Source organism: Oncorhynchus nerka, linkage group LG3 (genome assembly GCF_034236695.1).
Source record: "Oncorhynchus nerka isolate Pitt River linkage group LG3, Oner_Uvic_2.0, whole genome shotgun sequence".
Classification (NCBI taxonomy): Eukaryota; Metazoa; Chordata; class Actinopteri; order Salmoniformes; family Salmonidae; genus Oncorhynchus; species Oncorhynchus nerka.
This window is the reverse complement of record NC_088398.1, coordinates 59,508,342-59,536,283: the sequence shown is the minus strand read 5'-3', so window position 1 is coordinate 59,536,283 and position 27,942 is coordinate 59,508,342. Positions and strand designations below refer to the sequence as shown.

Sequence of the window (27,942 nt, the reverse complement as noted above, 5' to 3'; positions counted from 1 at the left end):
AGTCTCCAAGTCCCTGCCACTGAAAAACATCCCCACAGCATGATACTGCCACCACCATGCTTCACTGTATTTTAAAATTTTTAATTTAACCTTCATTTAACTAGGCAAGTCAGTTAAGAACAAATTCTTATTTACAATGAAGGCCTACACCAGCCAAACCCAGGGCCAGTTTTCCCCCCCTATGGGACTACAAATCACAGTCTGTTGTGATACAGCCAAGTTTGGTGCCAAATTGCCAAGTTTCCTCCAGACATGACGCTTGGCATTCAGGCCAAAGAGTTCAATCTTGGTTTCATCAGACCAGAGAATCTTGTTTCTCATGGTCTGAGAGTCTTTAGGTGCCTCTTGGCAAACACCAAGTGGGCTGTCATGTGCCTTTTACTGAGGTGTGGCTTCCATCTGGCCACTCTACCATAAAGGCCTGATTGGCGGAGTGCTGCAGAGATGATTCTCCCATCTCCACAGAGGAACTCTGGAGCTCTGTCAGAGTGACCATTGGGTTCTCCCTGACCAAGGCCCTTCTCCCCCGATTGCTCAGTTTGGCCGGACGGCCAGCTCTAGGAAGAGTCTTGGTGCTTCCAAATTGTTCCATTTTAGAATGCTGGAGGCCACTCTGTTCTTGGGGTGTTTCAATGCTGCAGACATTTTTTGGTACCCTTCCCCAGATCTGTGCCTCAACACAATCCTGTCTTGGAGCTCTACGGACAATTCCTTCAACCTCATGGCTTGGTTTTTGCTCTGACATGCACTGTCAAATGTGGGACCTTGTATAGACAGTTGTGTGCCTTTCCAAATCATGTCCAATCAATTGAATTTACCACAGGTGGTTCAAATCAAGTTGTCAAAACATCTCAAGGATGATCAATAAAAAAACGGATGCACCTGAGCTCAATTTCGAGTCTCATAGCAAAGGTTATGAATACTTAAATAACTAAGGTAATTATGTTTTTCATTTTTGATACATTTGCAAAAACGTTTTCGCTTTGTCATTATGGGGTATTGTGTGTAGATTGATGGAAAACGTTTATTTAATACATTTTATAATAAGGCTGTAATGTAACAAAATGTGGATAAAGTCAAGGGGTTTGAATACTTTCTGAATGCACTGTATATCATAAGGTATCTAATTGTAATTACAGTTATTTTGAAGATCAATGTATCCCTAACTACAACAACATTTTGAGTCACTGTTACAGAAACATTTGACTTACTATGACTGTGATATGTTTTTTTTTTATCAACCTTGGTTGAATGCACTGACTGTAAGAATGCCAAGCTAAATGACCAAAATGTAAATATTAAAACATGCAAAGAACACTGGGTAATATGTTGCTGTGTGGGTAATTCCAGTATTATACTGTAAATTAAATTACCATAAAATGGATTACTGTCAAATAAATGACAGTAACTTACTGGCCAATTGAAATTACTGTACATTTTACATTAAATGTTTTACAGTGCAATATCTCCTCTTTTACACTCAGCTCTTGTTGGTATTTTCCAGGGCAGAGGGGAGAAATCATGACTGATTCAGTTTGAAGGTTTTTCTCTGAAAACGGCTGGTCTGCTCCTCAGCTACTGTGATCCTTCAAGATCAGCTGAAGGGCATCAGATAACCACACAGCCATTTAGTGAAGAGAGAGGGAGAGAGAGAGAGTATGTGTGTGTGTCCTGAAAAACAGTGGGTTTGTTTATGAACATCAGGATTTTTATTCCAGAAGACAGTATACCTATGAGAGTATAGTATATGTAGTGCCTTCGGAAAGTATTCAGACCCCTTGACTATTTCCACAGTTTTTTACATTTACAACCTTATTCAAAAATGGATTTTAAAAAGTTTCTCAAACTAGACACTAATGTACTTGTCCTCTTGCTCAGTTGTGCACCTCCCACTCCTCTTTCTATTCTGGCTAAAGCCAGTTTGCCCTGTTCTATGAAGGGAGTAGTACACAGCATTGTATGAGATCTTCAGTTTGTTGGCAATTTCTCGCATGGAATAGCCTTCATTTCTCAGAACAAGAAGAGACTGACAGGTTTCAGAAGAAAGTGCTTTGTTTCTGGCCATTTTGAGCCTGTAATCGAACACACAAATGCTGATGCTACACATACTCAACGAGTCTAAAGGCCAGTTTTATTGCTTCTTTAAACAGAACACCAGTTTTCAGCTGTGCTAACAGAATTGCAAAAGGGTTTTCTAATGATCAATTAGCCTTTTAAAATGTATAAACTAGGATTAGCTAACACAACGTGCCATTGGAACACAGGAGTGATGGTTGCTGATAATGAGCCTCTGTACGCCTATGTAGATATTCCATTAAAAATATATTTAATTGAATATACAACATTAACCATGGCTACACTTTATTTCTGATCAATATGATGTTATTTTAATGGACAAAAAATGTGCTTTTCTTAAAAAAAATTAAAAAATAATAATAATTCTAAGTGACACCAAACTTTTGAACGGTAGTGTAAGTATTCAGACCCTTGCTATGAGACTCGAAATTGAGCTCAGGGGCATCCTGTTTCAATTGATCATCCTTGAGATGTTTTCATAACTTGATTGGACATGATTTGAAAAGGCACACACCTGTCTATATAAAGGTTCCACAATTGTTAGTACATGTCAGAGCAAAAACCAAGGAATTATCCCGAGAGCTCCGAAACAGGATTGTGTCGAGGTGCAGATCTGGGGAAGGGTACCAAAACATTGCTGCAGCGTTGAAGGTCCCCAAGAACACAGTGGCCTCCAACATTCTTAAATGGAAGAAGTTTGGAACCACCAAGACTCTTCCAAGAGCTGGCCGCCCGGCCAAACTGAGCAATCGGGGGAGAAGGGCCTTGGTCAGGGAGGTGACCAAGAACCCGATGGTCACTCTGACAGAGCTCTAGAGTTCCTCTGTGGAGATGGGAGAACCTTCCAGAAGGACAACCATCTCTGCAGTACCACCAATCAGGCATTTATGGTAGAGGGGCCAGATGGAAGCCACGCCTCAGTAAAAGGCACATGACAACCCACTTGGAGTTTGCCAAGAAGCACCTAAAGACTCTCAGACCATGAGAAACAAGATTCTCTGGTCTGATGAAACCAAGATTTAACTCTTTGGCCTGAATGCCAAGCGTCACGTCTGGAGGAAACCTGGCAGCATCCCAACGGTGAGGCATGGTGGTGGCAGCACCATGCTGTGGGGATGTTTTTCAGTGGCAGGGACTGGGAGACTAGTCAGGAATGAGGCCAAGACGAACGGCGCAAAGTACAGAGATCCTTGATGAGAACCTGCACCAGAGCACTCAGGACCTCAGACTGGGGTGAACGTTCACCTTCCAACAGGACAATGACCCTAAGCACACAGCCAAGACAATGCAGGAGTGACTTCGGGATAAGTGTCTGAATGTCCTTGAGTGGCCCAGCCAGAGCCGGACTTGAATCTGATATAACATCTCTGGAGAGACCTGAAAATAGCTGTGCAGAAACGCTCCTTATTCAACCTGACAGAGCTTGAGAGGATCTGTAGAGAAATGGGAGAAACCCCAAATACAGATGTGCCAAGCTTGTAGCGTCATACACAAGAAGACTCGATGCTGTAATCGCTAACAAAGGGTGTTTAACAAAGTACTGAGTAAAGGGTCTGAATACTTATATAAATGTGATATTTCCATTTTTTTTTTCTAAGAAATTTGCAAAAATTTCTAAACCTGTTTTTGTCATTATTGGGTTTTGTGTGTAGATTGATGAGGGGGGGAAACGATTTAATCAATTTTAGAATAAGGCTGTAATGTACCAAAATGTGGAAAAAGTCAAGGGGTCTGAATACTTTCCGAAGGCACTGTATATGAGAAACATATAAATGGTAAAATACTGATACTTTATTTAACAAAATGGAGCAGAAAGTTCATACAGTACATACAGCAAAGACTCCTTCCATCTGTTAAGGCAGAAACTGAAAATATTTTGAAAAAAAAGAATCTTTTAATCTAGCCTATGGTAATATTTAAAATAAGATTCATTGTTTCAGATCCACTATTTCAGCTTTCAGTATATGATTTCATATTCGTTTTATTTTATGGTTCAAAAAGCTCACAAATGCAGGATTTGTGTCGGGACGGATTTTAATCGCAACGTTTTAGACTTCAGTATGATTGAATTTGGGTCTCAGGTCATCTGATCAGTTTTGTCTCTGGGAGACATGGTGGAAGTAGGTAGGGTCAGGATCAGGGTTAGAAGACAGGGTTAGAGGTAAGGGGTCAATAAGTGTAAGGACTGAAATAAGAGTTCATAGACAGGTTGAGGGTCCAAGTTAGGATGTAGGTCAAAGTTAGGATGAGGATAGGGTTAGAGGTCAGGGTCAAAGGTTACAGGTCAGGGGTAAGGACAAAAGTAAGGGTCCATGGCTGAGAGATGGGGCCAAAAATAGACCCAGTTCCATGTCCCAGTACAAGTTTCAGATCAGGGAAGAGGTTGGGCATAGATGTGGTCAGGGTTAGTGTTAGGGTCAGGGTTTACATCTTGTTAGATGTGGTCAGGGTTAGTCAAGCGTCAAGTTACATCTTGTTCTGGGGACCTATACATTTATAATCAACTCAAATTAAAACCTACGGTCGTTAAATAACATATTTGAATGCAATAAAACAGTAAAAGTTTTAAATCTTACCATCTTTTCTCCATTATGTTTACAAGTTATTTACATATTTGAACAGACTGCTGGTTGGTAGATCTTCGGACTGTTGAACTTGTTATTGTTGAACCATTCAGAGGAATTTGTCCCAGGTGCTATGAATACAGTCTGTCTCTGTCCATCTGTTGTTCTCTGTCTGTCTGTGTGTCTGTCTGTCCTTCAGACTACATCCCTGGCCTGGCTGAGCACAGAGCTACAGGGAACATTGATCCTCTGAAGGATTTCATTGCAATTGAAATATTCTACATTCACATTTCACAGGTTCTTCAAGTTGTTCCCAGAGGGTTCAGTCAGTAGTCTGATCTGGACATCACAGCAGCCCCGCTCCAGGGCAAGTCACATGGCAACTTCAGCCATTTCGGACGCAGCTTATAGAAGCAATGTTTCCATGATGTATGGACCAAATTGGCAGCCATATTGGATGTTCTCATTTATAATGTTCTTTTTACTGATGCACATTACTTAATCTCCCAGAGTTCATCACTTCCGCTCCCTCATTGTTCTATTCATGCAACACTGCAGACTGGATCGTTCCGCCATCTTAGGTGCTGGAGAAACTATCCTGCATCGTTCTGCCCCATCTCTGTCTGTGGTTATACACGTGTGGTAGAATGTGTGTGTGTGTTGGGGTGTGTGTGCGTGTGTGTATGGGGCAGGTGAGTGTTACTGTAAGGACTATAGCCCTGCATGGGCTGCACCCCCACAACAGATCCAGGGGTCATGGGGGTGGCAGGGTGAGAACCAGGGGTCATGGGCAGGGACCTGGGGGTCATCAGGGGCACGTCGTCAGGGGAGCGTCTCAGGGTCAGGGTGTAGTCAGGTGGACAGGTCAGTCGCAGGGTGTCCAGAGTGTTGTAGATGTCCTGTGTGTCCAGCGTGTCCAGAGCCTCCAGTGTGTGGTGTATGTTGTGTGTGTCATGTATCTCCAGCGTGTTGTGTTGGTGCAGAGCCTCAGCCTCCAGCTGCTTCAGAAGTCCCTCCCCCTGCAGTTGGTGTGTGATGTCAGCGTTCATGATGTCATGGCGTGGAGGTGGGCGTGGCAGCCTCCGGTGTTCCATCTTGCGTTTGTCCTTCTTGTAGAGCAGAGCGGCAAAGGCCAGGATGTTGAGGAAAAGGAGTGAGGCTCCCACTGCGATGGTAACACTCAGCTCAGTGGAGTAGTCCTCCATGACGGGGTGGGGGACCTGCAGCTCCTCCCCCTGCAGTGCTGGAGCCTGGGGCGTGGCAGGGGGGTTGGGGTTGGGGTGTCGCGTGCTACCCAAGCCCAGGCCTTTAGACAGCCGCTTGGTGTAGGAGTGGGGGGTGGTGTCCTGGGGAGGGCTGTGGGTTGCAGAGGACACATACTGCAGCAACTCGTTGATGTTGTGGAGGTGGGGCACCAGCTGTAGCCAGAAAGCTGTCTTGGCGGCTCTGGAGTCAGAATCATCATCCATACAAAGAAAAATACATTTAACAAGGAATCGGATAATATACTCAATAACGTAAGATAACATCATAAATTATAAATTATAGTTATTATACATTAAACAGTCAGAAGGGGAAAAGTGGCAAGTGCTGCTAGCATGAAGTGCTAACACTGCAAAGTGGTTCATTATACATAATTTAACAAGATATGGAAGCAGCAAGATATATATTGCTCTTGGAAAGGTAGGCAAAGGAATATCTACCTGTAGTAGTCTGTGATTATCTGATCTACCTGTAGTGGCCTGTGATTATCTGATCTACCTGTAGTGGCCTGTGACTATGTGATCTGTCTGAAGTGGTCTGTGATTATCTGATCTACCTGTAGTGTTCTGTAGTGGACTGTGATTATCTGATCTACCTGTAGTGTTCTGTAGTGGACTGTGATTATCTGATCTACCTGTAGTGTTCTGTAGTGGTCTGTGATAATCTGATCTACCTGTAGTGGTCTGTGATAATCTGATCTACTTGTAGTGTTCTGTAGTGGACTGTGATTATCTGATCTACCTGTAGTGGTCTCTGACGCGTGGCTTCAGGCCGATGTGCAGGTACAGCTGTTCCTTGGGGGTGTACTTGGCCCAGGCCACCTCCTCAAAACGGTTGGGTTTGGTGTGGATGAACTTGGTGTCCTGGGGCACCGGCTGGTTAGGATCTCTGAGACACAGCACAAACACAATCAGAAAACGTGATCTTAAAAGTGAACTGTTGTTACTTTACCATTCATTAGAGGAAAGTAAGATATTTCTTAGCAAAGAAGTTAGACAAGAGATTTTTCTCACCCTGTCTTGGCGAAGTTGGTCCAGTATGTCATGACCACGGCGCTGAGCATCACATCGTTCTTAGAAAAGTTACAGTTGAAGAGGTCCGTGGGGCCGATCAGCGGCAGACCGAACACATACGGCACCTCATCTCCATGAGCGGAGTCAGCCCAGGCGGGCGACGCGTCACTCTGACAGTGGTGGTAGAAGGAGTAGAAATATGTTGGCGATCCGTACTGGGCATGGAGGTCTGCTGTGGCCACCGCCGGCGCCACCCACTGGTGATCAGTGAACAACGCGACTAGCGTCTTCCGCCGCGTTTCAGGGTTCTCCCGGTCGGCCCAGTCTGTGTACATGAACTTGATGCTCTCTCTCAGCGTGTCCTGCCGCAAGGATAAAAACAAGGTAAAAAAGACCTTGTCAATAAAGCACATGAGAGCATAGACAGATTGCAGTATGCAGAGTGTAGTTCTACTTTTTGCTGAACTTATTCTTTGCCCTCCAGCACCTTGCGTAGAAACACTGGATGGGCATATATATTTTCCTACAGCCTACCTTCCCCTCTGGGTAGCCGTAGAGACTGTCCACGAAGTCCGACACGGCAAAGTCAAAATCGTCGCTGGAGACACCATCCTCACTGTCCACCATCCCGTCAACAAACTGAAGCCCCTCCCCCTGGTTCACACCCAGCATGATGTCATAGTTGAGGAACTCTCCCTATGTGTGACGAACAGGGTTGACAATAACAACATTATGCATCCTTAACCCTGACTCAGAACCAAATCTTGCTAAATCTAATAAACCATATTTTATTATTAACTTTTATTTAATCAGGGGAGCCCAATTATATTATTATTCTTTTTTTACTCCATATACAAACTTATACGAACATCAACTTACAGACACACAAAACATGAGTACATTTCATCTGCCCGGACCAGCATGCTCACACCCCCATCCCTAGTGCCTGCATTATTGTTTGCTAAATGGCCTGCAATTGTATCGATTTGTTTTTCTCAGTCGCCAAGGCTATTTATATATTTTAATAATAAATCATTCGATTTTTCCATTGTGTTAATGATGGCGGATTGATTTATTTCCAAGTTTTTACAATAGGTTTTTTCAAGTGATGAGAAGATAATTGTCCAGTCCATTGGTATCTAACTACACCCCAATATGCCATGTCTTGAAATATGCAGAAAGATTATAAGTAAGTTACATTGAAATACTTCTGACAGCAAACTTTATAGCTCCGCCCACAACTTCCGGACTTTATAGCATTCCCAAAAAGCATGGATTATTGAGTCATTATTAGTTTTACACGTAAGACATGGATTTTGCATCTTGTATAAAAAATTATATACAGTAGTTTATACCTCCATCTTGTACCATCATCAGTTCTTTATAAGTCTTGGTTGCAATAGTTTATATATTTTTCTAAGAGACTGTCAGTTGGATATGCCCTCTGCAAGGTTTTGTATGTTCCCTATCATTTGAGCATCTGTTTCCGTAACTTTTAAGTTGCATATATTTAATACTACTGTATCTTCACTGGTCAGTCCAAAATTACTTTTTAATTCTGTCATGGAAATACATTTATTTTCTGTTACCAAGTAATTTAGGGTTTCTATGCCTTTAGTTTTCCATGTGGACCAATTCATCTGTGAATTCTGAAAAGCTATCCAAGGATTGTTCCATAAGGTTGTGTTTTTAGGGAATTATATTTTTTATTGTAGAATATGTTTCATTTTCTTCTATACTGTTATAGTGTTCTTAACTATGAAGTTGATCCTGGAGATGAGCATCTGCATTTTCAATATGTACCATTGTTCCTCTTTAGTGCATTTTATCATATGTTGCAAATAAAAGCCTTGGGTAGTGAGTTGATACAATTCCATGTCTGGAAGGTTAAAGCCAACCTCAGACTTATACATTTTATTTGCCCATATAAATTCTGTTATGACCAAGTATACTTTTTTAAAGAATGTCTTCGGTAGGGTACTTGGTATTAAATCCAAAATCATTGGCAGCCATGCCATTCTAAAGAGGTTTATCCTACCTGTAAGATTTATGGGAAGATACTTCCATTTAATTAGACCTGCTTTCATATAGTTGAGTAATGGAATAAAGTTATTTGTTGTTATTTATTAAGCATCCTTAATATTTCATATTTTTGTGGTCCACTTAAAGGATTCCTGTAGATCGTGACTTATTATTTTACTTTTTCCTAATGCCATCATTTCATTTTTTCCACATATATTTTTGATCCTGAGATTTGAGTATTCATAAAATATTTTTAGCAAAAGAGGGCATTGAGTTTTCAATATTGGTCAGTATATCAGGAGATCATCTGCAAATAAGTAAAAAATTTTATTAATGTTTACCAATACTGATACCTGTTACGTTTGGGTCCTTTCTAATTCTTTCTGCAAGTAGTTCAATAGCCAGTGCAAACAGGAGTGGGGAGAGGGGACACCCCTGTCTTGTGCACCTTTCTAAAGCAATTTCAGCAGATAATTTATTATTTGTGTATATTTTGGCTTTGGAACATTCATGCAATATTTTTATAAATGTATTATTTCAGCTGGAAAGTAGAAAGCTTCCAAAGTTGTGAATAGAAAAGACCATTCAAGATGGTTGAAACCTTCTCGGCATCAACAGACATTATTGATAAATGTAAATCGTGTTTTTTGGGGTATTGTATTGAACTGAAACATGATCTTGTATTTCTTTGTGTATATTTTCAATAAACCCTGTTTAATCAATATATACTGTATCAAGTCTGTTAAGATTTTTGCCATTCTATTGCTTATAAGCTTTGTTATTATTTTATTGTCACAATTTATTAAACTTAAGGGTCTATAATCAGCAGGGGACTCTCCAGGTTTTCCTGGTTTTAATATAACTGAAATAACCGTTTGATACATGAAACTAGGAAGTATTGAATTGAGTGACATGTGCTTTGTCATTTGTGTGGGGCTATTTTGTCCCAAAATGTTGAATAGAATTCTATGTGAAAGCCATCCATTCCTGATGCTTTTCTCCATGTGAATGTTTTAACAGTATCTAATATTTCTTCTTGGGTGATATCTGTTTTTTCAATGGTGTCCTGAGGACATAAAATAAAATATAAAAAACAAGTACATCACATTAGAACATCACAGGCATCATTAACAAATTATTAAAGTCAATTAAAACAATTGCACACCTCAGTGAACTCATTCATCATCAGAGTTTTAAACTGCCCTAGTGGCACCAGGGAATCCAAATGTAATCAATTTTGTAAGTGATTCCAAAAATGTGGAGCATTAAAACAAAAAACAGATATACCTAGTTTGGTGGAGACCAGCCCTGTGAACGGGTTTGGTATCTCATGTTTTTATACTTTAAAAAACTAAGTTAGGTAAGTCAAGAGCTTGTATAGTAGAGCTTTGAACACAAAAAGGGACTCATGAAGTGATCTACGGGACTTTAATGAGAACCAGCCAACCTTTTAATACAGGATGCAGTGATGCGTATTAAAACTATCACCTGTGATAAAGCGAAGGGTGCTATGGTAGACGGCATCCAAAGAGTTAAGAGTAGTGCCTGCTGCATTCCAATAAATGGTCACCTTAGTCAAGCTCTGGCAGGAAAGTTGACAATACAAATCTGCCTCTTGTTGATCAGGGAGAAGCATGATCTATTTCTATAAAAGAAGCCTACTTTAAATGTCAGCTTCTTAACTAGCTCATCCATATGTTTTTTACAGACATATTGTCAGTCCAAAAGCCCAGATATGTATAGGTGGGAACCTGCTCAATTACCCAAGCCCAGCTCAGTTAATCCCTACCATTGTGTCGCTGAGTCATCATAATGCTTTAGAAAATGTACATTATACCAGGGGCATTGGTAGACACAATGTAAGTAACCTAATATATGTCCCTCTAACTGCCCTGAATGCCTCTGCTGAACCTACAGCTATTGTACGCAGCAATCATCTGTCTATTAACCAGATTTATGCTGTTAGCAATGAGGTGGTGTGCCCTAGTAGGAAGTCCACTGTGTGCAGCTCACCCTGAACTAACATAAATACCATGAGAATATCTACTTCTGCTAAGCTTCCCAATAAAGCTATGAAAAGAAGCAAGCCTCCCAGAAAAGTGCTCAAAATAGCCCACGTTAACATATGTAGCTTTACCTTTTGCGTGTAGGGGGCAGTATTTTTGTTTTTGGCTAAAAAAACGTACCCATTTGAAACTGCCTATTTCTCAGCCCCAGAAACTAGAATATGCATATAATTGTCGGATTAGGATAGAAAGCTCTAAAGTTTCCAAAACTGTCAAAGGATTGCCTGTGAGTATAACAGAACTGATATTGCAGGCGAAAACCTGAGGAAAATCCAATCAGGAAGTGCCTCTTATTTTGAAACCTCTCTGTTCCTATGCATGCCTATCCTCCATTTAAAGGAATATCAACCAGATTCCTTTTTCTATGGCTTCCCTCACGTGTCGACAGTCTTTAGACATAGTTTCAGGCTTTTATTTTGAAAAATGAGCGAGAAAGATCACATTGAGTAAGTGGATAGGTGGGGGCTCTCAGAGTGAGTTTTGCGTAACAGAGTAAAGCGGCCATTGTTTCTCCCGGTCCTATTGAAAAACCTACACTCACGGTTGATATATTATCGAATATATATTTGAAAAAATACCTGAGGATTGATTATAAAAAACGTTTGACATGTTTCTGTGGACATTATGGATATTATTTGGAATTTTCGTCTGCGTTGTCGTGACCGCTCTTTCCTGAACATAACGCGACAAACAAACGGAGGTATTTGGATATAAAAATAATCTTTATGGAACAAAAGGAACATTTGTTGTGTAACTGGGTGTCTCGTGAGTGAAAACATCCAAAGATCATCAAAGATAAATGATTAATTTGATTGCTTTTCTGATTTTCGTGACCTAGCTACTTAATGCTTAGTGTACATAATGTTTTGTTGTGCTATCGATAAACTTACACAAACACTTGGATTGCTTTCGCTGTAAAACATAATTTCAAAATCTGAGATGAAAGGTGGATTAGCAAAAGGCTAAGCTGTGTTTTGCAATATTGCACTTGTGATTTCATGAATATGAATATTTTTTTGTAATATTATTTGACTGTGGCGCTATTGCTGATGACAATTATCCCGCTTAAGGGATGGGTAGCGTCAAGATGTTAAGAAACAAGGTTCATGAAATTAATAACTTGTAGTAACAGATTACATTAATTTTCTGACTATCTTTGAAACTCACTTAGACAATACCTTTATTGATACAGTGGTAGCAAGACAAGGTTATAACATTTACAGAAAATACAGAAATGCCAGTGGTGGAGGTGTTGCTGTTTATATTCAGAACCACATTCCTGTAAAGATTAGAGAGGATCTCATGTTAAATACTGTTGAAGTAATATGGCTACAGGTTCATCTGCCTCACCTAAAGCCCATTCTTGTGGGAAGCTACTATAGACCACAGAGTGTTAACCTCTTGAACCTCTTGGGGCAGTATTTCATTTTTGGACGAAAACGTTCCCGTTTTAAACAAGATATTTTGTCACGAAAAGATGCTCGACTATGCATATAATTGACAGCTTTGGAAAGAAAACACTCTGACGTTTCCAAAACTGCAAAGATATTGTCTGTGAGTGCCACAGAACCAATGCTACAGGCGAAACCAAGATGAAACTTCAAACAGGAAGTGAGCCAGATTTTTGAGGCGCTGTGTTCCAATGTCTCCTTATATGGCTGTGAATGCGCCAGGAACGAGCCTACACTTTCTGTTGTTTCCCCAAGGTGTCTGCAGCATTGTGACGTATTTGTAGGCATATCATTGGAAGATTGACCATAAGAGACTACATTTACCAGGTGTCCACCTGGTGTCCTATGTCGAAATTGGTGCGTAATCTCCAGCTGCATGTATTTTTCCATGTGATTCAGAGGAGAAACCAAACTGCCACGAATGACTTATCATCGAATAGATATGTGAAAAACACCTTGAGGATTGATTCTAAACAACGTTTGCCATGTTTCTGTCGATATTATGGAGTTAATTTGGAAAAAAGTTTGGCGTTTTGATGACTGAATTTTCGGGGTTTTTTCATAGCCAAACGTGATGAACAAAACGGAGCGATTTCTCCTACACAAATAATATTTTTGGAAAAACTGAACATTTGCTATCTAACTGAGAGTCTCCTCATTGAAAACATCCGAAGTTCTTCAAAGGTAAATGATTTTATTTGAATGCTTTTCTTGTTTTTTGAAAATGTTGCCTGCTGAATGCTAGGCTTAATGCTATGCTAGCTATCAATACTCTTACACAAATGCTTGTTTTGCTATGGTTGAAAAGCATATTTTGAAAATCTGAGATGACAGTGTTGTTAACAAAAGGCTAAGCTTGAGAGCCAATATATTTATTTCATTTCATTTGCGATTTTCATGAATAGTTAACGTTGCGTTATGGTAATGAGCTTGAGGCTATAATTACGATCCCGGATACGGGATTGCTCGTCGCAACAGGTTAACAGTCAGTAGCTGGATAGCATGTGTGAAATGCTTGATAATGTATGCAATATCTGTCACGTCCTGACCTTAGTACCATTTTTATGTCTCTATTTTACTTTGGTCAGGGCGTGAATTGGGGTGGGCATTCTATGTTTTCTGTGTCTGTGTTTTCACCATACAGAACTGTTTCGATTTTCATTTCTTTCCTGCACTTTGTTATTTTGTATTTTCTCGTGTTCTGATATAATAAATGATCATGGACACTTACAACGCTGCATTTAGGTCCGATCCTTCCTACTCATCATGAGACGAAGAAGAAGTTTGTTACAATATCAACAGAGAGGTATAATTTTCTAGGTGATTAAAATATGTCTTTCATCAAGCTGCCCACTCAAGAAAAAGCTTCAAACTGTAACCAGTGCCTGCAACCTGCTTCAGGTTATCAGTCAACCTAACAGGGTAGTTACAAACAGCACAGGAATGACATTTACAATATGTATTGATCACATCTTTACTAATGCTGCAGAAATATGCTTGAAAGCAGTATTTGGATCCATCGGATGTAGTGATCACAATAGTGGCCATACCTAGGAAACCCAAAGTTCCTAAGGCTGGGCCTAATATAGTGTATAAGATGTCATACAATAAGTTTTGTAGTGATTCCTATGTTGTTGATGTAAATAATATTTGTTGGTCCGTGGTGTGTAACTAAAATGAGGAGCAAACAGACATTGAAATGAAATTGCTTATCCCAGTTACTAATAAGCATGCACCCATTAAGAAAATGACTGTAAAAATGGTTAACTCCCCGTGGATTGATGAGGAATAGAAAAATTGTATGGTTGAGATGTATGAGGCAAAGGGGATGGCAAATAAGTCTGGCTGCATAACTGATTGGCAAACGTACTGCAAATTGAGAAATCATGTGACTAAACTGAATAAAAAGAAGAAGAAACTACACTATGAAAGATAAATGACAAAGAACACTAGTAAAACGCGTTGGAGCACCTTCAATGAAATGTTGGGAAAGCAAACTCAGCTCCATCATTCATTGAATCAGATGGCTCATTCATTACAAAACCGACTGATATTGCCAACTATTTAAAAACAAATAATTGGCAAGATTAGCAAACTTAGGCATGATATGCCAGCAACAAACGCTGACACTACACATCCAAGTATATCTGACCAAATTATGAAAGACAAGAATTGTACTTTTGAATTCTGTGAAGTGAGTGTGGAAGAGGTGAAACAATTATTGTTGTCTATTAACCGCCCTTGCTGTCTCTGCCTGGCCGGTTCCCCTCTTTCCACTGGGATTCTCTGCCTCTAACCCTATTACAGGGGCTGAGTCACTGGCTTACTGGGGCTCTCTCATGCCGTCCCTGGAGGGGGTGCATCACCTGAGTGGGTTGATTCACTGTTGTGGTCATCCTGTCTGGGTTGGCGCCCCCTTGAATCAAATGTATTTATATAGCCCTTAGATCAGCTGATATCTCAAAGTGCTGTACAGAAACCCAGCCTAAAACCCAAAACAGCAAGCAATGCAGGTGTAGAAGCACGGTGGCTAGGAAAAACTCCCTAGAAAGTCCAAAACCTAGGAAGAAACCTAGAGAAGAACCAGGCTATGAGGGGTGGCCAGTCCTCTTCTGGCTGTGCCGGGTGGAAATTATAACAGAACATGGCCAAGATGTTCAAATGTTCATAAATGACCAACATGGTCAAATAGACATAGACCTATGCATACACACATATGATAACATACACACTATACACATGTACACATGTATTTTGTGTTGTAGATATGTGGTAGTGGTGTATGGGCCTGAGGGCCCACATTAGTGTGTTGTGAATTCTGTAATGAATGTATTGTAATGTTATTAAAATTGTAAAACTGCCTTCATTTTGCCAGACCCCAGGAAGAGTAGCTGCTGCCTAGGTTTTAAATCGACCCCTGTAGGACACCTTTAGTAATAGAGGAAACTTGACTTAACACCATCAGAATGCACACATTGTGTCCTATCTCACAGATAGTTCCTAAACCACTTGCAAGTATCCTGGTCAAGGCCCATTTCAGACAACCTTTGAATGAGTAAGGGATGGTCGACAGTATCAAAAGCCTTGGATAGGTCTATAAATATGGCAGCACAGTGATTCCTATGATCCAAGCAATTTAATATAACATTTAAGACAAGCGCAGCTGCTGAAATGGTGCTATGTCCAGGTCTAACATTTTAAGAATAACTTGTAATACATGTATAATATATATAAGCCATAGAGTGTTCTATATTTTCTCACCTGCTCCATTAGTATCTGGGGGTCATCAGGGATGACATCACCGTCGATGACAGGTCCGAAGGCGGTGTGGTATTTAGCTGGAGTGATATTCTGTTCCACCAGCTCCTGGTAGGTCTTCCCCTGCAGACAGACGATGAGCTCTGATGAGTCCTCCAGGCTGCAGCCCACCTTGTCCCCCAGCAGCCTTGCATACTTCCCTGGCTGGTAGTTGACCGCCCAGCTGGACAGGGCTGTCCCACTCTGGATGATCGCCTTCTGGAACAGATCTGATACACAGCATGCTGACAGAGGTTAGAGGTCAGAGGTTATGGGTCAAGAATTGGAGGTGACTCTTTGAGAAGTGTGACCAGGCTAACAGTTAGAAATTAAAGGTCTAGGGTAAGGGTTCATAGGTTGGGTTCAGGGGTTAGAGGTTACTTACCCTCAGAGTAGTGGGACAGAGTTAGTAGGCTGACACAGGAGGCTCCAGCCCCGGAGCCAAACACAGTGACTCTGTCTGGGTCTCCGCTGAATGCAGCAATGTTCTCCTTCACCCAGCGCAGAGCCTGGATCTGGTCCAACAGACCATAGTTGCCTTTAGCTGCCTGGTCACCCGTACTGAGGAAACCTAAGGGAATAACACATATAAAATACACAACAATATAGAAGGAAAGTCTAGTAGATATTAGAGTAAAAAAATATATATAACACAACAAACAGAAATACAGTGCATTCAGAAAGTATTCAGACCCCTTGACTTTTTCCACATTTTGTTACGTTACAGACTTATTTTTTAAATTGATTGAATTGTAGTTTTTCCTCATCAATCTACACACAATACCCCATAATGACAAAGCAAAAAACGTTTAGTTTTTTTAGCAAATATCACATTTACATAAGTATTCAGACCCTTTACTCAGTACTTAGTTGAAGCACCTTTGGCAGTGATTACAGCCTCGAGTCTTCTTGGGTATGATGCTACAAACTTGGCAGACCTGTATTTGGGGAGTTTCTCCCATTCTTCTCTGCAGATCCTCTCAAGCTCTGTCAGGCTGGATGGGGAGCATCGCTGCACAGCTATTTTCAGGTCTCTCCAGAGCAGAGGTCGACCAATTAATCGGAATGGCCGAATAATTAGGGGGGATTTCAAGTTTTCATAACAATCGGTAATCGTCATTTTTGGACACCGATCATGGCCGATTACATTGCACTCCACGAGGAGACTGCGTGGTAGGCTGACTACCTGTTATGCGAGTGCAGCAAGGAGCCAAGGTAAGTTGCTAGCTAGCATTAAACTTATCTTATAAAAAACAATCAATCTTAACATAATCACAGGTTAACTACACATGGTTGATGATTTTACTAGTTTGTCATGCGTTGCATATAATCGATGCGGTGCCCGTTAATTTATCATCGAATCACAGCCTACTTTGCCAAACGGGTGATGATTTAACAAGCTAATTTGCGGAAAAAGTACTGTCGTTGCACCAATGTGTACCTAACCATAAACATCAATGCCTTTATTAAAATCAATACATAAGTATATATTTTTAAACCTGCATATTTAGTTAATATTGCCTGCTAACATTAATTTATTTTAACTAGGGAAATTGTCACTTCTCTTGCATTCTGTGCAAGCAGAGTCAGGGTATATGCAGCAGTTTGGGCTGACTGGCTCGTTGCGAACTGTGTGAAGACCATATCTTCCTAACAAATACCGTGATTAATTTGCCAGAATTGTACATAATTATGACATAACATTGAAGGTTTTGCAATGTAACAGCAATATTTACACTTAGGGATGCCACCCGTTAGATAAAATACAGAACGGTTCCGTATTTCACTGAAAGAATAAACATTTGTTTTCAAAATTATAGTTTACAGATTTGACCAAATTAATGACCTAAGGCTCGTATTTCTGTGTGTTATTATAATATAATTAAGTCTATGATTTGATAGAGCAGTCTGACCAAGCGGTGGTAGGCAGCAGCAGGCTCGTAAGCGTTCATTCAAACAGCACTTTCCTGCATTTGCCAGCAGCTCTTCGCTGTGCTTCAAGCATTGCGCTGTTTATGACTTCAAGCCTATCAACTCCCGAGATTACGCTGGCAATACTAAAGTGCCTATAAGAACATCCAATAGTCAAAAGTATATGAAATACAAAGGGTAGAGAGAGAAATAGTCCTATAATAACTATAACAGAAAACTTCTTACCTGGAAATATTGAAGACTCATGTTAAAAGGAACCACCAGCTTTCATATGTTCTCATGTTCTGAGCAAGGAACTAAAACGTTATCTTTTTTACATGGCAAATATTGCACTTTACTGTCTTCTCCAACACTTTGTTTTTGCATTATTTAAACCAAATTGAACATGTTTCATTATTTATTTGAGACTAAATTGATTTTATTGATGTATTATCTTAAGTTAAAATAAAAGTGTTCCTTCAGTATTGTTGTAATTGTCATTATTACAAATATATATATATTTTTTTAAATCGGCCGATTAATCGGTATCGGCTTTTTTTGGTCCTCCAATAATTGGTATCGGTATCAGCGTTGAAAAATCATAATTGGTCGACCTCTACTCCAGAGATGTTAGATCAGGTTCAAGTCCGGGCTCTGGCTGGACCACTCAAGGACATTCAGAGACTTGTCCCAAGCCACTCCTGTGTTGTCTTGGCTATGTGATTAGGGTCATTCTCCTCCAGTTGGAAGGTGAACCTTCGCACCAGTCCGAGGTCCTGAGCGCTCTGGAGCAGGTTTTCATCAAGGATCACTCTGTGCTTTGCTCCGTTCATCTTTCCCTCAATCCTGACTAGTCTCACAGTCCTTGCCACTGAAAAACATCCCCACAGCATGATGCTGTCACCACTATGCTTCACCGTAGGGATGGTATTGGCCAGGTGATGAGCGGTGCCAGGTTTCCTCCAGATATGACGCTTGGTATTCAGGTCAAAAGTTCAACCTTGTTAACATCAGACCAGAGAATCTTGTTTCACGTGGTCTGAGATTCCTTTCGGTGCTACTTGGCAAACTCCAAGCGGGCTGTCATGTGCCTTTTACTGAGGAGTGGCTTCTTTCTGGCCACTCTACCATAAAGGCCTGATTGTGGAGTGCTGCAGAGATGGTTGTCCTTCTGGAAGTTTCTCCCATCTCCACAGAGGAACTCTGGAGCGCTGTCAGAGTGACCATCAGGTTCTTGGTCACCTCCCTGACAAAGGCCTTTCTCCCCCGATTGGCCGGGCGGATTACTCTAGGAAGAGTCTTGGTGGTTCCATACTTCTTCCACTTAATATCAAATCAAATCAAATCAAATTTATTTATATAGCCCTTCGTACATCAGCTGATATCTCAAAGTGCTGTACAGAAACCCAGCCTAAAACCCCAAACAGCAAACAATGCAGGTGTAAAAGCACGGTGGCTAGGAAAAACTCCCTAGAAAGGCCAAAACCTAGGAAGAAACCTAGAGAGGAACCAGGCTATGTGGGGTGGCCAGTCCTCTTCTGGCTGTGCCAGGTAGAGATTATAACAGAACATGACCAAGATGTTCAAATGTTCATAAATGACCAGCATGGTCGAATAATAATAAGGCAGAACAGTTGAAACTGGAGCAGCAGCACAGTCAGGTGGACTGGGGACAGCAAGGAGTCATCATGTCAGGTAGTCCTGGGGCACGGTCCTAGGGCTCAGGTCCTCCGAGAGAGAGAAAGAAAGAGAGAATTAGAGAGAGCATATGTGGGGTGGCCAGTCCTCTTCTGGCTGTGCCGGGTGGAGATTATAACAGAACGTGGCCAAGATGTTCAAATGTTCATAAATGACCAGCATGGTTGAATAATAGTAAGGCAGAACAGTTGAAACTGGAGAAATATGATGGAAAATAAAATATGATGGAGGCCACTGTGTTCTTGGGGACCTTCAATGATGCAGACATTTTTGGTAACCTTCCCCAGATCTGTGCCTTGACACAATTCTGTCTCCGAGCTCTACGGACAATTCCTTCGACCTCATGGCTTGGTTTTTGCTCTGACATGCACTGTCAACTGTGGGACCTGATATAGACAGGTGTGTGCCTTTCCAAATCATGTCCAATCAATTGAATTTACCACAGGTGGACTCCAATCAAGTTGTAGAAAAATCTCAAGGATGATCAATGGAAACAGGATCCACCTCAGCTCAATTTCGAGTCTCATAGCAAAGGGTCTGAATACTCATGTAAATAAGGTATTTCTGTTTGGTTGTTTTTATAAATTGACATACATTTCTAAAAACCTGTTTTCGCTTTGCCATTATGGGGTATTATGTGTAGATTGATGGGGGAAACATTTTATTTAAACCAATTTAGAATAAAGCTGTAATGTAACACAATGTTGAAAAAGTGAAGGGGTCTGAATACACTGTATGGAATGCACTGTATTGTATTTAAAAAATAATTTTCATCAAAGACATGAACAGCAGGATGTAAATATGGACTTGGAACTAAAGGCCGATCTCCACTTGAAACTAGATTTGATTCCTTACAATTATGAGACTAGTATTCTCACTGGGGATTGGTTAATACGGCAGATACTTATAAATCTCTCATTAGTGATTTGAATAAATCAATAATAACAAGTATTACAGTATGCCGTTATAACCTAAACCTAATCCAGTAAGTGGCTAAAGTTGCACACTAACCCTTATACTGTAGAACAAATTAATTGTCTAAACACAGATTGACAGACATGTTTTACAGTGTAGCCAAACCCTGAGGACCCTGGGTAATGTGGTGACATGACTCAGTGACTGATGATGTCATGTGACCGTTGCTCACCACCCTCAGTCAGACCTGGGGTAGACCTGGGACAGCAGAACATCCATGTGTCACTGAACACATGCACACGCAAAATGAGTGTGTCACTAATTCACACGCCACACTAGGGACATGAGTGTGTCATTAACAGGATGAGCTGGAGTGTGTGTGTGTTACTGAGGGCTGAGCCACAAGATACATGTGACCTTCAATGATTATAAATCCGATCACTTAGCCCTCCTCTTCTTCCCTCTTGTTTTCCTCCTCCCCTCCCACTCTTTTCCTCTTAACCCTTTCCGCACTACCTCTTTCTCTAGATCACCTCCTCTTCTCCCCTCTTGTTTTCCTCCTCCCCTCCCCTCCCACTCTTTTCCTCTTAACCCTTTCCGCACTACCTCTTTCACTAGATCACCTCCTCTCTTACCCTCTCTCTTATTCCCTCCCCTTCCTTGCCTCACACCCTGCTTCTCTTATCTCAATTAAATGTAATTCAAAGCGCTTTATTGGTATTGGAAACATATATTTACATTGCTACAGCAAATTCAATAGATATTTTATAAGTGATATAAATGATAAAAAACAAACAGTAAACATTACATTAACAAACGTTTCAAAGGAATAGACATTTCAAATGTTATGTACAGTGTTGTAACGATGCGCAAATAGTTAAAGAACAAAAGGGAAAATAAATCAACATAAATATGGGTTGTAGTTTATTATAGTTGTTCTTCACTGGTTGCCCTTTTCTTGTGGCAACAGGTCACAAATCTTGCTGCTGTGATGGCACACTGTGTTATTTCACCCAATAGATATGGGAGTTTTTTTAAATCAAAATTGGATTTGTTTTCAAATTCTTTGTGGTTCTGTGTAATCTGAGGGAAATATGTGTCTCTAATATGGTCATACATTTGGCAGGAGGTTAGGAAGTGCAGCTCAGTTTCCACCTTATTGTGTGGGCAGTGTGCACATAGTCTGTTTTCTCTTGAGAGCCAGGTCTGCCTACGGCGACCTCAGTCAATAGCAAGGCTATGCTCACTGAATCTTTACATTGTCAAAACCTTCCTTCATTTTGGGTCAGTCACAGTGGTCAGGTATTCTGCCACTTTGTACTCTTTATTTAGGGTCAAATAGCATTCTAGTTTGCTCTGTTTTTTGGTTAATTCTTTCCAATGTGTCTAGTCTCTCTCTCTCCTCCTCTCATAAAGCTTAATTTAACCCTACCTACTGTGAGCCATAAACACAAAGCTGATGGCTCCCCTCTAACCAGGCATACACACAGATGAATCTGGCTGTCTACAGGCTGCTAGCTACTCAGTGTCAACACAGACCGGTGACATTTCAACCAGTGAGAGAGTAAGCCAGAAAGGTGATTAGGTGGAATCTCACGATGATGATGGTAAAGATGACGATGACGTTGATGAAGAAGTTGACTAACCCAGTACTCCCAGCCTGTAGTTGATTGTGATGACAATGACGTTTCCATAGCTAGCGAGGACACTGCCGTCCATCATGTTGCCGCTCCCTTCAGAATAAGAACCTCCGTGGACATACACCATCACTGGCCGCAGACCGCCCTCATCATGGATGTCTGGAATCACACACACACACAAGCCAGATTTTCAGAGCGTTCAACAGCTCTTGCAGTATGCAAAGAAACATATGTGGGTGCATGCATAAATATGTAGAGATGGATGCATCCACCCGCCAACCCCTCTTTACGCTACTTCTACTCTCTGTTCATCATATATGCATAGTCACTTTAACCATATCTACATGTACATACTACCTCAATCAGCCTGACTAACCGGTGTCTGTATGTAGCCTCGCTACTGTATACAGCCTCGCTACTGTATATAGCCTTGCTACTGTATATAGCCTCGCTACTGTATTTAGCCTCGCTACTGTTTTTTACTGTTGTTTTTATTTCTTTACTTACCTATTGTTCACCTAATACATTTTTTGCACTATTGGTTAGAGCCTGTAAGTAAGCATTTAACTGTAAGGTTAAATGTTGTATTCGGCGCACGTGACAAATAAACTTTGATTTGATTGTGTGTGTGTACTGTATATACTACATACCTTCCTCAGTAGGGACGTATATATTGAGGTAGAGACAGTCTTCACTCTGCTGTGACAGGTATGTGCTGGCTATGTCCAGATTGGCAGAGTACCAGAGAGGTAACATCTCTGTCAACAGGCTGTGTTCCTCTACAGGCTGGGGACAGACGGGGGAGAACTGGGTGGCGTTCCTCACCCCTGGCCAGGACAGTGGGGGCTCGGGGGGCTGGAAGCGTCTCTCCCCGGTGGGGGGGCGGGCGTAGGGGACCCCCAAGTACTGGACCACAGGGCCCAGCAGGTCAGAAGGCAGGGGGGTCAACTGACCCCTCAGTCTGCCCTGGGACGTGGTGATGACTGACTGGCTAGCAGCAGGGGGGAGGGACAGGACAAGGGAGAGGAGAGGGGGGAGGATGCCCCTCAGTCTGGACAGGAACAGGAACATGGAGAGGACACACAGTAGATAGGAGGGCAGAGAGGGGATAGGGGTGGGGGGAGACGGGGGAGACATGTGGGAGTGTCGGCGTTCGGTTTAGATCAGGACTCCGTCTGAGAGTTTAACACACACTCACACAGCCCTGCTCAGTTTTTTGTGTGTGTTTGTCTCAGAATATGTCTCTCTCCTCCCTGGGTCAGCCAGTCACCTCCCGGTTCTCTTCGTACAGTCACACTGTTCTGCCTGGAGGGAGGGAGAGAGACAGAGACAGACAGACAGAGAGAAAAAGCAGAGACAGAGCTTGAATTATATATACATACTGCATGTACAATGGTTCTCCTCCAAGCGTGCGGGCTGAACTGGGAAAATTCGCTCTTCCACTGCCAGTTGAAAAAAAGCATGCAAGTTTTGACACAGCCTAGTCTGAAAGAGTACAATACCACAAATAAAGGCGGACTTTGTATAGACATGAAGACCCCATTAAAACAACATGACTGGCCAGAGAGAACAGGTTGCAACCTCTCAGGGTGCAGAGTGGTAGAAACTGAGAGACATTTTCTCCTCTCATGCTCCAACTAAAGAGAAACTGAGAGCAATCTTGGTATAATTTTACATAGCAGCCAGTGGAGACCTGTCATTTTGAGCCCCACTTGTTTTTTTGTTGCCTGTCTTGCATGTTATTTTGGCAAACAATATATATTTTTTTATGTATTGAGTTAATAAAGCCACGTACAAACATGCAAGTGCTTCAGCCTAGCTCAGTTCTTTCTGTGGTGTAGGGGCAGCTAGCGGAAAATACAGAGCATAGGGGTTGGTCATCTTCTCTAGTTGTGCCGTGATTGGCTCAGTGTTCTGTCACTCATGGGGACACTACATCACCTCAAAATCTACAGGGAGAGATAGAAATTTCAAGCGCTAACGGGTGCTGTCATAGACTTACATTTGAAGTGCACATCCAAGAATCCTCAAGGTCATTGGCCACAGATAAAATGACGTCAAATCACATTATATCTACCGTAGCTTTGATTGAACTTAAAAAATCTTAGCTTCCAAGCTAGACAAGCAGTCATCATCATGACAAAATTTGCCCACAAGAAGGACTGCTGCACCACATTCCTGTTCAAGTGAGCACAGCACAACAGTGATTCCAAAAATGTATTAAATAATAAATAATGTAATTTGCTAGGGAGATATGTATACTGTAGCTAAGAAAGTAATACTAGGTGTATGTTGTGTAATAAGCTGTTAGTAACCCATGTGCCTCACCCTAATAATTTGGCACCTATCCCCCTCAGAACTTAACCTACTGTTCTGACTTAGTGGTGCACATGTAGTCTATAGCCTGTTTTAGAGAAACGTCATCATTGAATATTGAAATAGCTTTCATTGTCTGCTTATATGCCCCCTTTATTTATCCTAGGTTCTGACTTGAGAATACGTTAAGAACAGCCCATGATCTGAATTCTGTCGCTATATATTTCAAAAGTGCTGAACAAATAGTTGTATTGACTACGTCCATCTTAGCTCATTCATTAAATGTCTTAATCGAAATTACGATTACCTCTCATCCGCTCATCGTTCCTTTATGCCATAGTTTGTACATCTCAATTGTCAGAAGAAATCACTTTTGTTTAAGCAAGTCAACCATATGAGCTATGTTTTTTAAAAAGGCAGTAAATGAGGCTGAATTAACTGTTTCGCTGCCAGACAAGGCTCCGCTGATAGCCAGGTGTAGCGGTGGTAAGGATTCACTCCATGGTGCTGAAAAGAAAGCTCTGCTGTTGGGACAGCTTTATGTTGGCCCTAACAGTTTGTGGGCCCCGTTTGTCACCGTTATAGTGCAATTAATGTATTGTTTAGTGTTGTGTTGTGTAGTGGCTTTGCTGGCATGCATCTAAAAAATAAATGTGTGGAGTTAGCCCCACCAAGACTTAGATGCTTAAATCACCACTGACTACAGCACAGGATAAAATGGTAATAGCATTGCAATATCATGGTAACAAGTTATAGTTACTCACCATTGGGGCATTATTTTGCCCAGTTACCACTTAACTTCAGTGTAATAATCTATATTATTATTTCAGTGGAATAATCATTTGTGCCTTCATTCAAAATCGACATGGCAATAGTCTTGGCGCTGGCAGCACAGTATGTGCTAGTTATTGCAATTGTCATTCATGTAATTTCCGTATTGTAATTTTTGTTAAATATCAGTCTTTGGTTTCTAAATCTCAGAAACCCCCTGCCCTTTTGGGGAAATTAGTATGAATGTTTAAAACGTCCGCACAAGTTGTTGTTGTAGCTATAGCATTGATCTTGTATTGGTCGTTCCCATTCGTGCCAATAAAGGTCATTTGAATTGAATCGATTTTAGAGAAAGAGATGGAGAGAGCGTATGCGCGAGAGAGAAATTAATATGTAACATTTAAATGTTATCTCTTGGCTGTGACTGGTACTGCAGCTGCATCATCAGGTATCCTATATCTGGACCTGTATCAGCGGCATATGGCTGGATATTTTAATCAGAGCCCATTCCTCTCCATTCGCTGCAGTGACACCCCCCAGGTGCTACAGGGGCCATGACACCGGTTGTGTTGCTTAAATCATGACGTTTAGACTCAGGACATGTCTAAAGACAATCAACCTGCTATCCATCTGAAATCCAGCTATTTATCTATTATATACAGCCAATAGTGAAATACATTCTATAGCGGGGTTTTAGTCACAAAAATGTGACTGTGAAGCGCAACATCAGATGAATAGTAATGAGCGTACTGTAGCAGCACCCCCACACACACACACACATACACAGTAGAACATGGTGATAAATGAGACTCACCGACACACGTCATTGCTCCATTGGTCTGTTCACGCAGCTGCTGCAGTAAAAATGTCAGCTGACAGAGCGTTTCATCCCTCACTGCGAAGAAAACTGAAAAGAAGATGGGGAGAGAGGACAGGAGAGCGGTGAGAGAAATCCTGGGACCGTGTGTCGATGACTGCAGAGCCTCGTGCACCAGCGACGTGCCTGGGGTAAATTCCACCGTTGCCGTGAGCTCCCGGGAATAGCCTAAGTATTTGTGGTCTGAACCCCGCAACAACTGAATACCGTACAGGACGTGATTATCGTTAACAGAAGAAAAAACTACGACGTTCACATCTTTCTCGCTCTCTTTCTCTCTCTCTCTCTCTCTCTCTCTGTCTCTCTCCAGATGCTATTGGACAGTGTTGAATGGAGCCTGCAGCCAATAGATTCATGCACCCTCATCAGCTGGGACAGACACACACACACACACACCACAGGACAGGCAGTAAGGCAGTAATCACAACAACACAGCCCATCTTAACTTCTGAATCCATGTTGGGAGAACTGTGTCTCAGACAAGATGGAACATAAATGGAATGGGATATCTTCAAAACACTAGGCTTTGCCAAAACCACACATTCTATCATTGCAGTAAAATACATACAATCACACACACACAACTTTGTGACAAACAACCTTCAATGAAACTAAGTCACAAGATGACATCACATTAGTGTGTTTTTCTGTCTCCAATAACTACCCTATGTCTGTATTCTTTCCTGGGGCCATTCCGGTGGACAGTGTGTGTGTATGAGTGAGAGAGACATGACATGACTCACCCAGTCACCTCAATCCCTAACCCTTAATGTCAGCTCAGTGATTCATGTCCCCTCCCATGACGCTACCCTAACTCTAACCCTAACCCACGATGCCACACAACAAAGCTGATTCTCCCTACATAGACCATCTGGTTCTATAAACAAATTATACACTGCACAAATCTGACTTTGCGGCCCCCAAGAGCTAGAACGCTGGTAGGAGCAGTAGGCCTCAGTATGGATGGGATCCTGAAGACGTAGAGGTGCAAATGGTAACAGCTATACTAGAAATACTGTTGTGTGTGTGTGTGTCGTTCTTTCAGTGTGTTTGGGAACATTCACCATGTCAGACACATTTAGTTTCCTCCACACGTTCTCTCCATCCTCTCAGATCCCCGTGTTCCAACCATCCTCTCTTCACCTTCTCAGCAAACATAGAAAAACATTCACCAAAAACAGGGTATGCAAACATAAGCCCAAAACAGTACAGTGCATGAGGGTACTTTTATAAACACACAAATCCCTAAAAGGGGTGCCTAGGAGGACAGAGTGCAGTCCTTGTCATTCAGTAGCCTGGTATGTCTTCCAATATAAAGCCTGCCTCAGGTGTCTGCTATGAGGCAATGTGAGGACTGGCTCCCTGATGTGGCCTTTTAGGAACGCTCATCTCATCTGCAGGTGTCACACACACACACACACACACACACACACATACACACACAGGCTGTATCACAACCGGCCGTGATTGAGAGTCCCATAGCACGGCGTACATTTGGCCCAGAGTTGTCCGGGTTAGGGCTTGGCCGGGGTAGGCAGTAATTGTAAATAAGAATTTGTTCTTAACCAACTTGCCTAGTTAAATAAAGGTTAAATGAAAAATAAAAACGCCTCTTCCCCCTCAGGAGGCTGAACAGATTTGGCATGGGTCCTCAGATCCTCCAAAAGTTATACAGCTGCAGCACTGAGAGCATTTTGACTGCATCACCGCTTGGTACGGCAACCGCTTGGCATCCGACCGCAAGGCGCTACAGAGGGTAGTGCGGACGGCCCAGTACATCACTGATGCCAAGCTTCCTGCCGTCCAGGACCTCCATACCAGGCGGTGTCAGAGGAAGGCCCAAAACATTTTCAGAAATTCCAGCCACCAAAGTCCTAGACTGTTCTCTCTGATACGGCACAGCAAAGCAGTATCGATGCTCCAAGTCTGGAACCAACGGGACCTTAAACAACTTCTACCCCCAAGCCATAAATCTACTTAATAGTTACCCAAATAGCTAATCTGCATTGACCCTTTTTGCACAAACTCTTGACTCCTCACATATGCTGCTGCTACGGTTTAT

General features: G+C 41.7%; 1 protein-coding gene across 1 annotated transcript; it reads right to left on the bottom strand.

Moving 5' to 3' along the window:
* Nucleotides 1-1,762: 1,762 nt before the first annotated feature.
* On the bottom strand, nt 1,763-26,129 carry LOC115111686 (neuroligin-4, X-linked-like). The gene is made up of 9 exons (XM_065013958.1): nt 25,818-26,129; nt 22,567-23,221; nt 21,923-22,075; nt 16,138-16,323; nt 15,717-15,997; nt 7,451-7,612; nt 6,917-7,278; nt 6,645-6,791; nt 1,763-6,086 (listed from the first exon to the last, which is right to left on the bottom strand). Exons 2-9 carry the CDS (start codon nt 23,051-23,053, stop codon nt 5,270-5,272), a joined length of 2,595 nt encoding a protein of 864 aa, XP_064870030.1. The 5' UTR covers nt 23,054-23,221; nt 25,818-26,129; the 3' UTR covers nt 1,763-5,269.
* Between the last annotated feature and the right edge of the window lie 1,813 nt (nt 26,130-27,942).